The sequence below is a fragment of the Ascaphus truei genome, chromosome 19 (assembly GCF_040206685.1).
Source record: "Ascaphus truei isolate aAscTru1 chromosome 19, aAscTru1.hap1, whole genome shotgun sequence".
In the NCBI taxonomy this organism is placed as follows: Eukaryota; Metazoa; Chordata; class Amphibia; order Anura; family Ascaphidae; genus Ascaphus; species Ascaphus truei.
Window position 1 is genome coordinate 11,784,687 of NC_134501.1, and position 13,399 is coordinate 11,798,085.

A 13,399-nucleotide genomic window follows, 5' to 3' on the forward strand; every position below is an offset into this window, starting at 1 on the left:
CAGAGCTTATTGCATTGTTTCTCTGTCAGTTGTATTTACACTGGTATTTCTAGATTCTCTCTCTTTGTCAGGGACGTTCCACCTTATAGATTTCTCTGGTTTAAAGTGTCTCACTCAGACTAGCTCTCCATCGCTTTCTGAGCCAAGCTAACTCAGTGTCACAGCTATGTATTATATCAGGTCATCTTGTACATTTTGGGGTGTTTGAGAAATCTCTTCTATGTCTGCTCCTATGTCTGCTCACTATTTCTCTCTCTTTGTTAGGGTTGGTCATGGTTTCAAGAGAACTCGCTCCCGGGAAGGTTCTGGATCCAGCAGATCCATAGGCATAGGCAAAAACAAGCGTACTGACTCCCAAGTGAAAGAAATTAACGTTTCTGGCCAGGTACTGTATGTGAGAGGACACACTATTAGTTTTTTGCAGTATGTCAAAATAAGGCACTGCTTATGCCTCAATATCCAAAAATAGTTGTTTTGCATTAGTTTGATGTTGAGTGTCGTTTTAACATTCCACAGTACACACTGCATATTGTTGCCAGTTCCAAGTGTCCGGAGTACAGTATACTGCATGACACAATGACCCTTATTCAATAATGTACGTTATTTTCTCAGGCAAGCTTGAGCCCCCATTCAAATAAATAAGCCTTAAACTTTCACTGGCAATGAGAAAAAAGCTTCACGTTAGATTAAATAGAGGCCAGGGAGAGATGGGTTGCAAAATGCAGAGGAAAACAGAAAGGGTTAAGGGTAGGGCCATGTAAGCTAGGGATGAGAGAAATCTAGAGAGACTTAAAAGCTTCATATGTAGGTTGAAGCAGACATAAAAGAGAGATATGAATGAGAGTCTTTATGAGCAGTGCCTGATTTAGGGGAAGGGGAAAGCTACAGCTGAGGAAGACGAAGAGATGGGAGGAGACAGAGGAGAAAAAGAGGTCGTTTGAAGGTCCACAGAAATAAGACATGAGGCGAAAGATGAGGAACAGAACAGGCAGAGTGAGCAGAGCGCCTATCCTAGTATAATCTGATGTGGCTATATACAGTAAGACGAAACTTTGTGCTTATCCCCTCCCAGACACGCTTCTCGCTGGGTATGTTCACTCTGTTTCCTGGTTTCGGAGCCGTTCCACCTGGAGGGCACCAGACAATCAACGTGGAGTGTTATGCTGACCAACTGGGGAAAAGTGAAGAATTCCTGGCCATAGATATCTCTGATCGAGACCCCAAGGATCATCCTAACGGGATACCTTTTCGACTTGTGACTGATGTCTGCACCCCAGGTACTCCTTATCCCTACCCCCAAAACCATTACTACTTTTGGGTTCCACTTACATTCTAAACATTATTGACCCACTTCTTGTATGAACTCCGTTCACTGATTTTATTCAGAAATGGTTTATGTAGCAAAGCCATAGTTTTTAGGCCTTAACATTGTTAATATAGACACAATGATGTAAACAGTTTACTATTCCCTTTACAGATCTATTAGATTTATTAAGAAGTGTTTACAACATAAGACATCTTCATGCTGGAAGACAACTTACAGTCTATTCACTTGAATGGACCATGAAGATGTCTTCTGGAGTAGCACTGCTTAACATATATGGCCCGTTATGACTAAGATAATATAAAGTTGACGTCCAGTAACCCTCTGTGCCCGGCTATTAGGGAGTTTACATCCGTGTCTCCAATATTGGTTACTCAGGATGCGTTACCTTGCTCAGGGTGCATGCTTCGAGCAGGCTGGGCGTTAACAAGCAAGGATGGGCACCAGGAACTTCAAATAATTCATCCTCCCTCCTCTCCAATTGGGTAGGACATGTCCTGTGCCCATGTAGCTAAATCCTTTAGGATCTGATTCATGGAAAATCATAAAGCGTCTTGACACATTAGGTGTCATCAATTTTCTCCTGATATTTCCCAAATGTTCCAGGATTCTTACTTTCAGGGGGGGTGCGGTTTCCCCCCCCCCCCCCATATTGGAGTGCCCAACAGGCAAACCACACAGTCGGTTCTACAATTTATATGTGTTGCCACTTTGAATTCGTATCCTGAGAAATTAGATTGAAAAGAATCCCCATTTTTTGAACTGAACTTACACGCTTTACATGTTCTCCAATTGAAAAAACCTTTGGGAAGTTTTAACCAGCTAGTTTTGGGCTTTTCCATCTTTTTTTAAGGTACTAGGTGCCAGTTAGTTTTTTTTTTTTTAATATTCAGGGCTTTAAAAAAAAATTACAATTTTTCAGGATATGCCAATGTTTGTTTAGATTACCTCTAATATTGCTAGCTTCTCTATTGTATAACAAACGACACTTTACACATTCTAGTATTACCTGGATTTTGTTTGCTCTTTCTAGTCTTTCGAAATTATCTTCTATCCAAGGCTATAGTTTTATTGAATGCTTCATCTATTTTTTTATCTTTTGTAGTCACGTTCAATTAATTTTTTGGTTAGGGGTTATGATTATTGTAGAAAAACATCCCCATCGGTGGAATTGCTTTTAAGTCTTCTATATTGCGCAAAAGGGATGTTGTCGATCCATTTAGGATAGTGGCAGTTGGATTATAGAATAAAGTTATTGCTGTCTACCTTTTTAAAAGGTTTTTGTTTTAGTTGATTGTTTCCTACATAAATGTTGAGGTCCAAGAAGTCAATTTTTACATCACTCACTTTAGAAGTGAATATAAGATTTGAATTATTATTATTGATATAGTTAAGAAAATTATTTAAAAGGAAGAAAGAAGTAGCATTAATCACTAACCTAATAATATTAAATTAATACAATATAGTGTTTATGCAAAATAAATATAAATTGAAGAAGGTATAGAGTCCAAAATGGTATACTTAAATCCAGCTGCCAGAGTCCAGGAGAGAGTTCCACGTCTATCCAAAATGTGAGCAAGAAAGAAAGATGTCCTCCAGCGCATTTACTCAAGTGCAGATGTTAAGCGTAGAATAGATAAATACAAAAAGGGGACAACGGTGTATTAATAAAGGTTGTTAACCTATTTAGACACTCAAAGTTAAACTTATACACTTACAGATTAGTGTAGTTTGCAATCTATAAATTCATTTCCACATGGAGTTTCAGAGGTTAATCGGATAGGTGAGGCTAGATCTTCAGCTTATTCTGGCGGATGTATATAGGTGACATAGTAATAATATGGCGGGGTAGCCAGGATCTTTTAGATGCCTTCTTTGGTGAAATTAACCACAACCAATACAACTTACAATTACGCATGTGTCAAACAAAACTGAGCCACCTTTTAGAATGAGTCTCCTTGTTCAGTCTTCCGCATTAACTCAGCTTTGCTCTCTCTGTTGGGTCCTATCCATGCAGGTTTTGTGACAGATGACATTGGAAGTATATTTGAGGAGCACCGTATTGTGGGGGATGCCAGGATTGTGCAGTACTTGCCCTCTCTGCAGACAGGAGGGGTGTACCTGCAGGAGGAGAACCGCTTCTTGTTCTGTAATGTGCTTGTAGGACAGCCATCCACAGCTCGCTTCAAGATCCTGAACACTGGCAAGGTTCCCTGCGACGTTATGCTGACCGTCAAGCCCATTTCTACAAAGGTATAGAAGGTGGCACAAGTACAGTACCATCTAGGTCATGTGTGCGCAAACTTTTTACGTCGCGCCCCCCCCATTGCCCTCTTACCTGCTCTTTCCGGAATCTCCTCATCTCTGCGGCGTCATGTGATGTCGGGTTGTCGTGGCAACGCATTGCCATTTGACATCAAAAGATGCAGGAGGAGAAGCCGGAGAGAAGGTAAGAGGCAGTTACAGAGGCCCCGTGCTCACCCCCGGCAATCATTTAAAATGTTGGACGGAAGAGTGCTTGGCCTCTTAAAGTGCGGGGCTCGGTTCGGTGCCCCCCTTAGAAAATTTAGTGCAAACCCCTGATCTAGGTCAATTGATTCCCTTCCCATTAGTCCTGCATTGCCCTTTCTTACTTAGCAGCTTGCTCTGAAATATGCCTTTTTTTGGAAGTGAGGTATAGGAAGTTACGAAGTGTCAGATCTCTGCACTGACCTCCTTATGTACTTCCTCTCACACCTCATATTCCTTAGATTTCTCTATCTTTTTCTTCTTCCCTTAGTGTTCCCTTGTGACTTCTTTCTTTCCCTCTCCTGCATTTCTTGCTACACCTCTTCTATTCTCTCTCCCTTGGCCTGACTCATCTGTCCATTTTTCTCCCTTAATATTTGCCTACTCAACCCCTACCTCTTCTTTTCTTTCTTATCATATTCCTTTCTGATTTGTTTTTAATCACTGCCCTTATGTTGTTATCTTTATTACTTAATATTGTATCTCGTACGCATACTTTCACTACTGTAACGTTGTTCCTCTATCCTATTTTTATTTCCTGATTCTGGGATGCTGTCACGTCACATGTCACAACTAAAGGGCTTTGGGCTGGGAAATTAACATAGGTATAGGTGCAGATATCTTTTGGTTCACAAAATATATGTGGAGCAGATGCAAGGCGTGTATTAGTGGGCTTTATAGTATTGATTATTCTTTTTATCCCCCAATTCCAGTTTGCAGCTCGGATCAATGATATCTTTGAGGTAGACCCACCTCACATGAGCATCCTCGGCCACAGCCACTGCTTTGCCAGCGTGACCTTCACCCCACAGAGCATGCAGATGTACCAGTGCATCTTCGAGGCTTCCGTGGAGGGGATGGGAAGGTAAGATAGGGACAGGGGAATTATCCCCAAGTAAACCCACAGCCAGGACCATTACAAGATGGAGGTACATGCTGCTTTTGTACACCCTTCATTCATGATGACAAACACACACATCTTGAAACCGGCACACTCAGAGGAATTTGGGTGATGGATAAAAACTATCCATCCACATAGCCATGTTTAAATCGTGCACATCAACCACATGGAGCCAAGACTTATTCTACACCAGCCGAGGTCAACAGGGAAAATGACCCAATCAAGTGCTGTAGAATAAGCCCTTAGAGCAGGAGGGGCCAACTCCAGTCCTCAAAAGCCACCAACAGATCAGGTTTTAAGGATATCTCTGCTTCAGCACAGGTAACTCAATCAGTGTCTCAGTCAGAATGACTGTGCCGAAGCAGGGATATCCAATACCTGGCCTGTTGGTGGCCCCAGAAGACTGCAGCTGGCCACCTCTGCCCTACAGTTAAAACACAGAACATTTGAATATCTCGTTCAGATACCCATAGTTCGTTTAATAAAAATGCAGCAGGGGATGAAGCGTTAAGCGAAACGAGCGTCAGGACGTTGTACTGTGTGTGAGTTTTATCCCTGTTGTGTTTTATTAGACTAACTAAGGGTATCCGAACCTGCTAATTCGGGTATTTTAATAAAAGAGATTAAATGGTGCTACAGTATATATTAACGCTTTCTTCACGTGGTTGATGCCACACATCTGAACACTGCTGCCCAACATTAATGAGTTTAACACAACACCCCACAATTGTGTATTAATCGTGTTTCTGAGGACATACTTTGAAACTCTCAATGTATTTTTTTCTGGTAAAACATTTTATAAATAAAATATAGGCCGTCTATCCAGAGTTCTTCACAAGTAAAAACGTTATACATTTTTGGTCCTAAATTATCTTTGGTACTCATTTTATCTACACAGGACAATATATGCAGAGGTGCAAACTGTGATGAGATTAAAGTCCTCTTTTGATCTGTGCTTCTACCAGTGCAATTCCTTATACTGTATGTCAAGAAGGACTTACTGGTTCAATATATAACACGTATCCAACAACTTAACTCATTCAGTAGAATGTGTTATGCTAGTGTAAGAATTTTGGAAGTCCTGTATGTAATAGAAGTGATATTTACCAGTTACCTGGTATTTACCTGATTGATAAGCAGTCTTAAAGTGCCGGGGTATGTGTGATGGTTCAGTAATCGAATAGTAGAAGGCACTCAAATGATATAACAAAATACTGCAGATGTTGAAGGACGAGGTTGAAGTGTAGTGGCCAAACTGCATAAGTTAAACAGCACTGAAATAGCAGAAGGTGCTGAAGGACATGGTTACACATCAGTGGCTGTGTCATGGGTGTTCAACGCAGGGTAAGCAGGAGGAGCATCAGTGCAGGATTCAGAAGCTGTCAGAACTGTAGTGAATGAGTAAGTTCTGTAATGGCAGCACAAATTAGTAGACATGGCAGAGCTGTTCAATAACTTACTGTTCCTTGCATGTTTTTATCTTAACATATTAAATATCTGTTTTGTCCCATCTGCCCCATTAGTGCGCACTCAAAGACCCGAATTTTGACCTTCGACATCAGCGGTGAAGGGAACCTTCCTCGCGTCGCCATCTTACGCCCTGTGCTGCGCAACAAGCGTGGAAACCCCCTTTTAGTTTTCCAAAGGCTTCTGCTGGGCCAGTGCCAACAGCTTCCTCTAGTTCTGAAGAATGAAGGGTCCATCCCTGCACAGGTGAAATAGTTGCTGCTTAGCACAATGTCAAAGCCTGCCTTTATCTATAGCTAGTACAGTGTCGAGGGATAATAAAGCATATTTAAGTCAATAGTCTGTATGGTGTCTACCAGTGCCCGGATGGTGTCTTATGGCAGAAGTTTGCTTACTAAATATGGGCCTTTAAATAATAATTAAAAGAGATCCTACAATATTTATAATATCTGTTCTCTAAACAGAAGAGACTTCAGATGGCTGGTTTTGTGTTGTCATTTTCAATATTAAAAACATAATAAAATGATGTTCATTTTCACACGGCAAGAGTGTCGTTGTATATTGTTCACATTAATACGCTATGTACTTTAGGGGGTAGGGTGAGATTTGGGGCATGACAGAAGGGTGACATTCTCCTCTACGTGTTATAACCATACAATTTCCCTCCCCTCAGCTAAACATCGACATGCCACACGATCAAGGTGTCTTCACTTTAAAGCCTAAACCCAACACCCACTGCATCTACCCTATTTGGAGTTCAGAGGGGGAGTCGGAGCCACCCAGCAAAGGTATTGCCAGCCCAAAATATTCCTGCTTAGAACGCCTAAAAAGCTGGCAGCACCACTGCTTACTGTCAGCTCTTTCACTTTCTCTAGTCTCAGATATCGCTGCCAAGGTCTAAAGTCCGTCTGCATCAAATGTAAGAAATGTGATTCAGAAACGTATTACATTTGATGTAGCTACCAGCAGAAAAATATAAAAAAGAAACTGTCGTGCTCCAAATAACACACTTCTGTGCCGTGATATCATATTCTCACACATTCATTTGGCAGATATCTCCTGTATTTTACTCTCTCTGTTTGAAATTGACACTGTCTGGTATTAATATCATAGGGGTTTGTGTGTAAGGGCAAAAGCAGTGCAGTTCTGGGGCAAAATCTTGCAAAATCTTACACAAGATTTATCAAAGAAAAAAAATCCCATTAAAATAAATATTAATTTGGTAACCCCTTGGCTGCCAGACATCATAATATTGCGCATTCTCCTCCCCTAACGCCTATAACCACTCCCCAAAACACTCACTGGCGCAAGTGGAGCAAAGCATTTTGATCAAAATGACACATTTTGCACCTGTTTGTGGAGTAATAGTTCAGCTGGGACACATGATGCATACTGTATGCCCCACAGATTTTGTGTGCATGTTTGTTCATTCATAAACGCAGAGATCTCTATTTATCAAAGTCTCCTGGCTTCACAACTGGAGCAAAACCGAAAAAAAAAAAAATTATCAAAGGGAAAAATCAGAATGCTTCCACTGCACTTCATTGCCAGAGACAAAAACGACCCCAGAGAGGTCTACGCATCAATACAACAACATAAATAACACATATTACTTTATATAACGAATAGTTAGGAGCACAACTTTCTAAGCTGCTGTAATTATAGATTAGTTATGGTATCATGCAGATCTCATAGAATTGGGCATTTCTTTAAAAAGACACAACGTTGAAGTGTTTTTACTGCATAACTTATTCATAAAAGAAAATCTAATGGCTGAGTAGACTATAGAGAGTATATGATCAGCATGGAGAAGGTGCAGCAATGGCAATTTACACAGTTTTGGAGGACACACTACACACACTACACACACATAAACGCCACTCTTTCCAAGATAAACACATACAGCTGATTTCACACGCAAACACTATGCTTTCTCGCTGGGCGTCCCCTCCTTACGAGGTCTTTTTCCCTTCATCTTCTAAGAGCTCCGGGCTCACACAGCATCCCTGATCCTGCACCCTGGGGATACAGCAGAGTTTGACGTTGTCTTCCGTCCTGCCTCTGCCCAGCGCAGTGAGGCCGTTCTGCGCATGTCCGTGCTGGACAATCAGTATGACCAAACCTGTGTGCAGCTGGTGGGTGAGGGATATCAGGATGAACTGACCCTCGACAACATCCACAGCCCAGGAGAGGAGGCAATTACTCCCGAAGGACCACTGGAGGAGGACGTTGTGGAAGGTGAGGATACCGGAAGTGCTATTATTATATTCATGTTATATATTTAATTTATAAGATGACAAATATAGTAGCCCAGCGCAATGGGAGATGACAAACATTTGCACAAAAATAAGTACATAACAGTAATAAAAAATAAAAATATAAAGTAATCTATTCTGGAAAATAAACACACTAAAATAATGGCATCCCTGCCTGTGGGAAGGAAGATAAAAGGGGGAACACAAAGACCTACAGTATATTGGGCATGATGTGAATCTACCTTCCCCTTTGTAGAAAAGATTTCAAAGGAAATACGACTTTACAGCATATTGAGTAGGAATCAAAGTGAGAAATAAGAGAAAAACTTAAAGGATGAGATGTCTAGTAGTCTGATAGTTATGAGACTGGGGTTTCCATATAAAATATAAAGCCTATATTTTCAGTGGCCTGTCCCCTTAAGACTTTGGCCTGTAAGACACCACCAGCACTGAAAGACACCTTACAGATGTAGGCAACATTATTGCAACCAGTGGTGTTCTGCAGTGGGACATACACAACACGTCAACGAGACAAGTGACCAATGTTTTGGATCAGCCATTTCACACATGGGAGCACGCTACAGGTTGCACTAATACAGAGGTGGCCAACTCCAGTCCTCAAGGGCCACCAACAGGTCAGCTTTTAATAATATCCATGCTTCAGCACAGGTTGCTCAATCACTGGCTCAGTCATTAACTGAGCCACTGATTGAGCCACCTGTGCTGGAGCAGGGTTATACTTAAAACCTGACTTGTTGGTGGCCCTTGAGGACTGATGTTAGCCAACCCTGCACTAATCATCTACATTTGTATGGCCCATTCAAATGGATTGGCTGTAAGGTTTCTTATGGCAAAGCAACACATAGTAATATGCACCTTTTGTGCAACTCGTCCACTATGTGTAACGATGGTAGTATAGATGTATATATGATGGGCAATTCTAGTACGTGCTGTCTGCAATGTGTATAAATATAATGTTCTCTCTCTACCCACACAGCTACTCGTACTGATCACGTCCACTTTGGGGACTGTCACATTGGTCAGGAATACCAGGTGACCTTCACCATGACCAATCGCAGCAAAGTGGATGCCATGAGGTTTGAGTGGCCTCTAGGGAGCCACCTGCACTTCTCTCCTCAGGTATAACATCATGTTGTGTCTCATCTCATCATGCAAGGCAGAAAAGCACTCCTGATGGTAACATACAGTATGACTGGATCCCATTGAAAGAGGGTTAGCTGATGAGCAGATAAAATATTTTATCACCTTGACCTGAGCGTTTGTTATACGTTGTTTCTCCCCCCCCCCCCCCCCTTCCCTTTATCTTTCTTTTTCCCCCCCACGGTTGTTGTTCCCTTTGTATTTCCTCCATCTTTCTCCCTCTCCAGACTTGTTACTTATTGTTTAGCCCTTGTTTACATGTAAAAGTTTTTTCCTAGCCCCTAATAGGGTTGGCTGATAAAATGCCATTTTCTTGAATACATCATTGTTATTTTCTTATTGATGCCTTCATCTGATTTTTTTCATACTGAATGCTGGGAACCCCTACATCTAATAAATATCAAGTCTGTCTAAGATCAGAGTGATGCAACAATTGGGTTAAAAACAAAATCTGCCATTTTCTCGAGATCGAGGCATTATTGGCTAAAGAACAAATAAATGTGTGTTGGTAACACACATGGTATACTATTAAAAAGGCTACATCAGAATTGAATCTAGTGCTGAATTTAAGTTATATTTCCCTTATTCCCTCTATCTCGGGAAGATTCATAGTTTTACCGGTTAGCCACAGAAAAGACAAGAAGCATCCCGGAGGAAGTAAATCTAAGAAGTAATCCATCACCCAATTGCAACAACAATGTTTATTATTATTACATACCACCATATGGCGCCAGTGTAAAGCGAGAAATACTTCATAATTATTACTTCCCCTCCCCTCTTCTATCCCCCTTCCCTCCCTTTCCTTTTTGCTGAAGAGGTCACACTTGACCTTCCCTCATATCACTTAGTTTTTCACACATGGCTTCTCCATTTTGGCTTTATTTTTGTTAAATAAATCACGACACGGTGTAATATGTCATGTGTTGTTGTTCATCTGAGGTAGTATTTACCTAATTTTTAGACCTGCTAAGGAAGAGATTATTGTTATTATGCCCTGATATGTAAAACCATGAAATTCAAAGAGGGTGTACTTTCTTTTTCACATGACTGTACATCAGATTTCTAACGAGAAATTAAGAATCTATTTATTAATGTACATCAGTTTAAAAAAAAAAAAGATGGTTATTCTAAAAACCTTTGTAGGGATTTTCTCTTTACATGGGGACAGAGTACCCCTATTGCACTAATGTTGCATGTGCCTTCCATTGACTTGGCCTCATCTCCTATGCAGATTGGACACATCCATGCCGGTTGCGCCAAGGATGTGACAGTGACGCTGAAGTCAGATGTAGCGGTGGCCATGAGAAGGTCACCAGTGAAGTGCAAGGTGGCACGGATCTCATTCCAGCTGCCCCGTGACCAAGTGGCCGACTGGGACGATCGGTTCAAAACAGTGCGCTGGGTGGATGCCAGCAAAGACCTCTCCAGCCAGCGCCCTACCAAGAAAAAGGTGTGTGTGGTGCTTAACAGTACCAAAGCTGAATGTGGATCACATGCCCATGGGTTAATTGTGTATGTGTTCATAGTGTGCAAAGTATCCAAAGTTTGGATTTTTATTTGAGGATGAGAGCTTAGCCTTCCTTCCATGTCTGGAGATTTAGGGCCTAGAGAATGAGGGCCCAGATGAAAGAAGTGAAGGAGGCAGTTACAGGGTGTGCAATGACACATGGGCAGTGAAAAGCAAGCCGCATATTCTTGCCCTGCAAACATTCAGTAGTCCTAACACACAGACCCGTTTTAGGTTTTCTGCGTTAATTAAGTTTAGAACCAACACCCACTAAACTGTAGCTCTATGCATGATTTACTCAGTCAGTGGGGTTTTCTTTATAGGTTTTTGGGGAGATGAATGGTAGTGGTTGTCAGTAGCTAGAGTTATTGGTGGAATGCAGCGATGTTTTAGGGGTATGACGATTAGAAGTCTGGAAATGAATAGCCATAGTTATTATAACTAAATATCAATGTGTATATTTGAGAAGAGAATTCTGAAAATGAAGTGTTAATATGCGTACTCCCCTAAAAATGTAAATTCTGCAGTACAAAACAAGCAATACTGACTATGTCTGAGCAATTTCATACTTGTTATAGGGGTTTCCACCATGAAAACAGTGACATCAATATTGGTTATTGTAACAGGGACTTATCCCTGTTTAAATAAAAGCCTCTAGTATTCAGAAATCCAGCAGGGAGCTGGTTAATTGCAGCCAGTCAATTAACCAGTCTCCACCTGGTAATCAGACAGGTTGAAAAGCCTCCTGTGAAAGAAGCCTAGGGAGGACTCCATAGTACAACACAGCAATTGTGCTGACACAGGAGAGCAGAGAAGCCTGCACACAGATACTGTCTTGAGCACAAAGGCTGTGCTGAGATCAAGACAGCCAGACACCCAGACACTTATATTCCTGGACACAGAGGACCCAGGAACCCAGACGTAACTCTAGTCCTGGGCCCGTGAAATCTGTCTGCGGCCCTGGGTGTTGGGAAAATTCAAGGGAATTCTACTTTCAGTTGCACTTACTTTAAGGAGAATGGATTTTAGCATCCTGGAAATTGCAACATACTTATCAAACATGAAATGGTACTTATGCAGCATGAGCGCCTCAGTAGTCCACTGTGTTTGAGGAATGACAGCCTTCTGTTTGCAGGTGATTGAGACGGACCCGGAGCCAACCCATCTGGTGCTGGATGAAGGCTCCCATGAGCTGGAGCTGTTGGTCAGCACCACAGTGGATCACGCACAGTATACAGCAAAGTCTGACAAAGTGCAGTTCAAAGATACTCTTCTCTACCAAACCCGAGTTTACAAGTGAGTATGAGGAGAAGAGGAATAGGAGGGAGCAAAGAGGTGGGGAGGGATCTGGTTAATGAGTCCTGGATCTCATTCCTGCTCCTCGAATCCCTGCAGGTACCAGATGCAGAATATTGGCACTGTGCGGTTGCAGTTCTCCTGGCATCTTCAAATGGAGGGACATAGCAAATCTGTCAGCTTCCTCCCAGGACTTCCCAATACGGAGGGTAAGGATGTGTGGGAAGTTGGGCTAAAAGAAGAAGGCAGGGTGTTGTGTGTATGAAGCTAGACCAGGGCCGTGCGTCTGCTGAATGTAGAGTGGGTTTTTATTTGTAGGATGTGTGTTCATTTAGACTGCTAGTGAATATAATAATAATAATAATAATTGTATATTCTTGTGTAGCGCTGCTGGTTTTACATAGCGCTTTACAGAGACATTTTGCAGGCACTGTCCCTGCACTCCAGGTGAAGGGTTAACACCTGCACATACCCAACCTGTGTATGCACAGTAGCCCATTCTTTCACTCTGTGAGAGCTGCAAACAGTGTACAAGATATCTCTTTAAGGGATCTGTGTTTCCACTGCTCTCCTACCTCTTCCCTCTTACCCAGCCATATATACTACAAGCACAGAAATATAAAGATTGACTATCCTTACCACCACTTACACCAACATATCTCTCATTTTTGTAGCATGCTCTAAACAAAGAAGCTCCGTAGTACTACTTTTTTCACCCACTTTTTTTTTTTTACTGCTATATACCATCAGTTAGACTTCATTGGTTTCATTGACAAAATATGTTCATATGATTTTTCCTTGGAGGCAAATATTTAGTGATCATCTGCATTGGGTTCTGTCTGCAACACCTAGGGGGTTTACAAAGAGGATTTAATAGTCTTCATTGTTCCCCCAGGAAGGAAGTACAGGCTCACCACAGACATCACTAATATTGCAGACATTTTAAATGGTTATATTTTATATATGCATGCAAATGTATG

General features: G+C 41.6%; 1 protein-coding gene across 4 annotated transcripts in view; it reads left to right on the forward strand.

Moving 5' to 3' along the window:
- The window catches only part of HYDIN (HYDIN axonemal central pair apparatus protein), a 165,755-nt gene that overhangs the window by 122,197 nt on the left and 30,159 nt on the right, over positions 1-13,399 (forward strand). For all 4 annotated transcript variants that reach the window (XM_075576578.1, XM_075576577.1, XM_075576575.1 and 1 more), the window contains 11 exons: positions 265-385; positions 1,073-1,277; positions 3,342-3,577; positions 4,546-4,697; positions 6,257-6,446; positions 6,874-6,988; positions 8,184-8,438; positions 9,453-9,595; positions 10,848-11,066; positions 12,259-12,419; positions 12,519-12,628. In XM_075576578.1, coding sequence (XP_075432693.1) covers positions 265-385; positions 1,073-1,277; positions 3,342-3,577; positions 4,546-4,697; positions 6,257-6,446; positions 6,874-6,988; positions 8,184-8,438; positions 9,453-9,595; positions 10,848-11,066; positions 12,259-12,419; positions 12,519-12,628 — 1,907 coding nt within the window. The remainder of the gene's footprint in view (positions 1-264; positions 386-1,072; positions 1,278-3,341; positions 3,578-4,545; positions 4,698-6,256; positions 6,447-6,873; positions 6,989-8,183; positions 8,439-9,452; positions 9,596-10,847; positions 11,067-12,258; positions 12,420-12,518; positions 12,629-13,399) is intronic.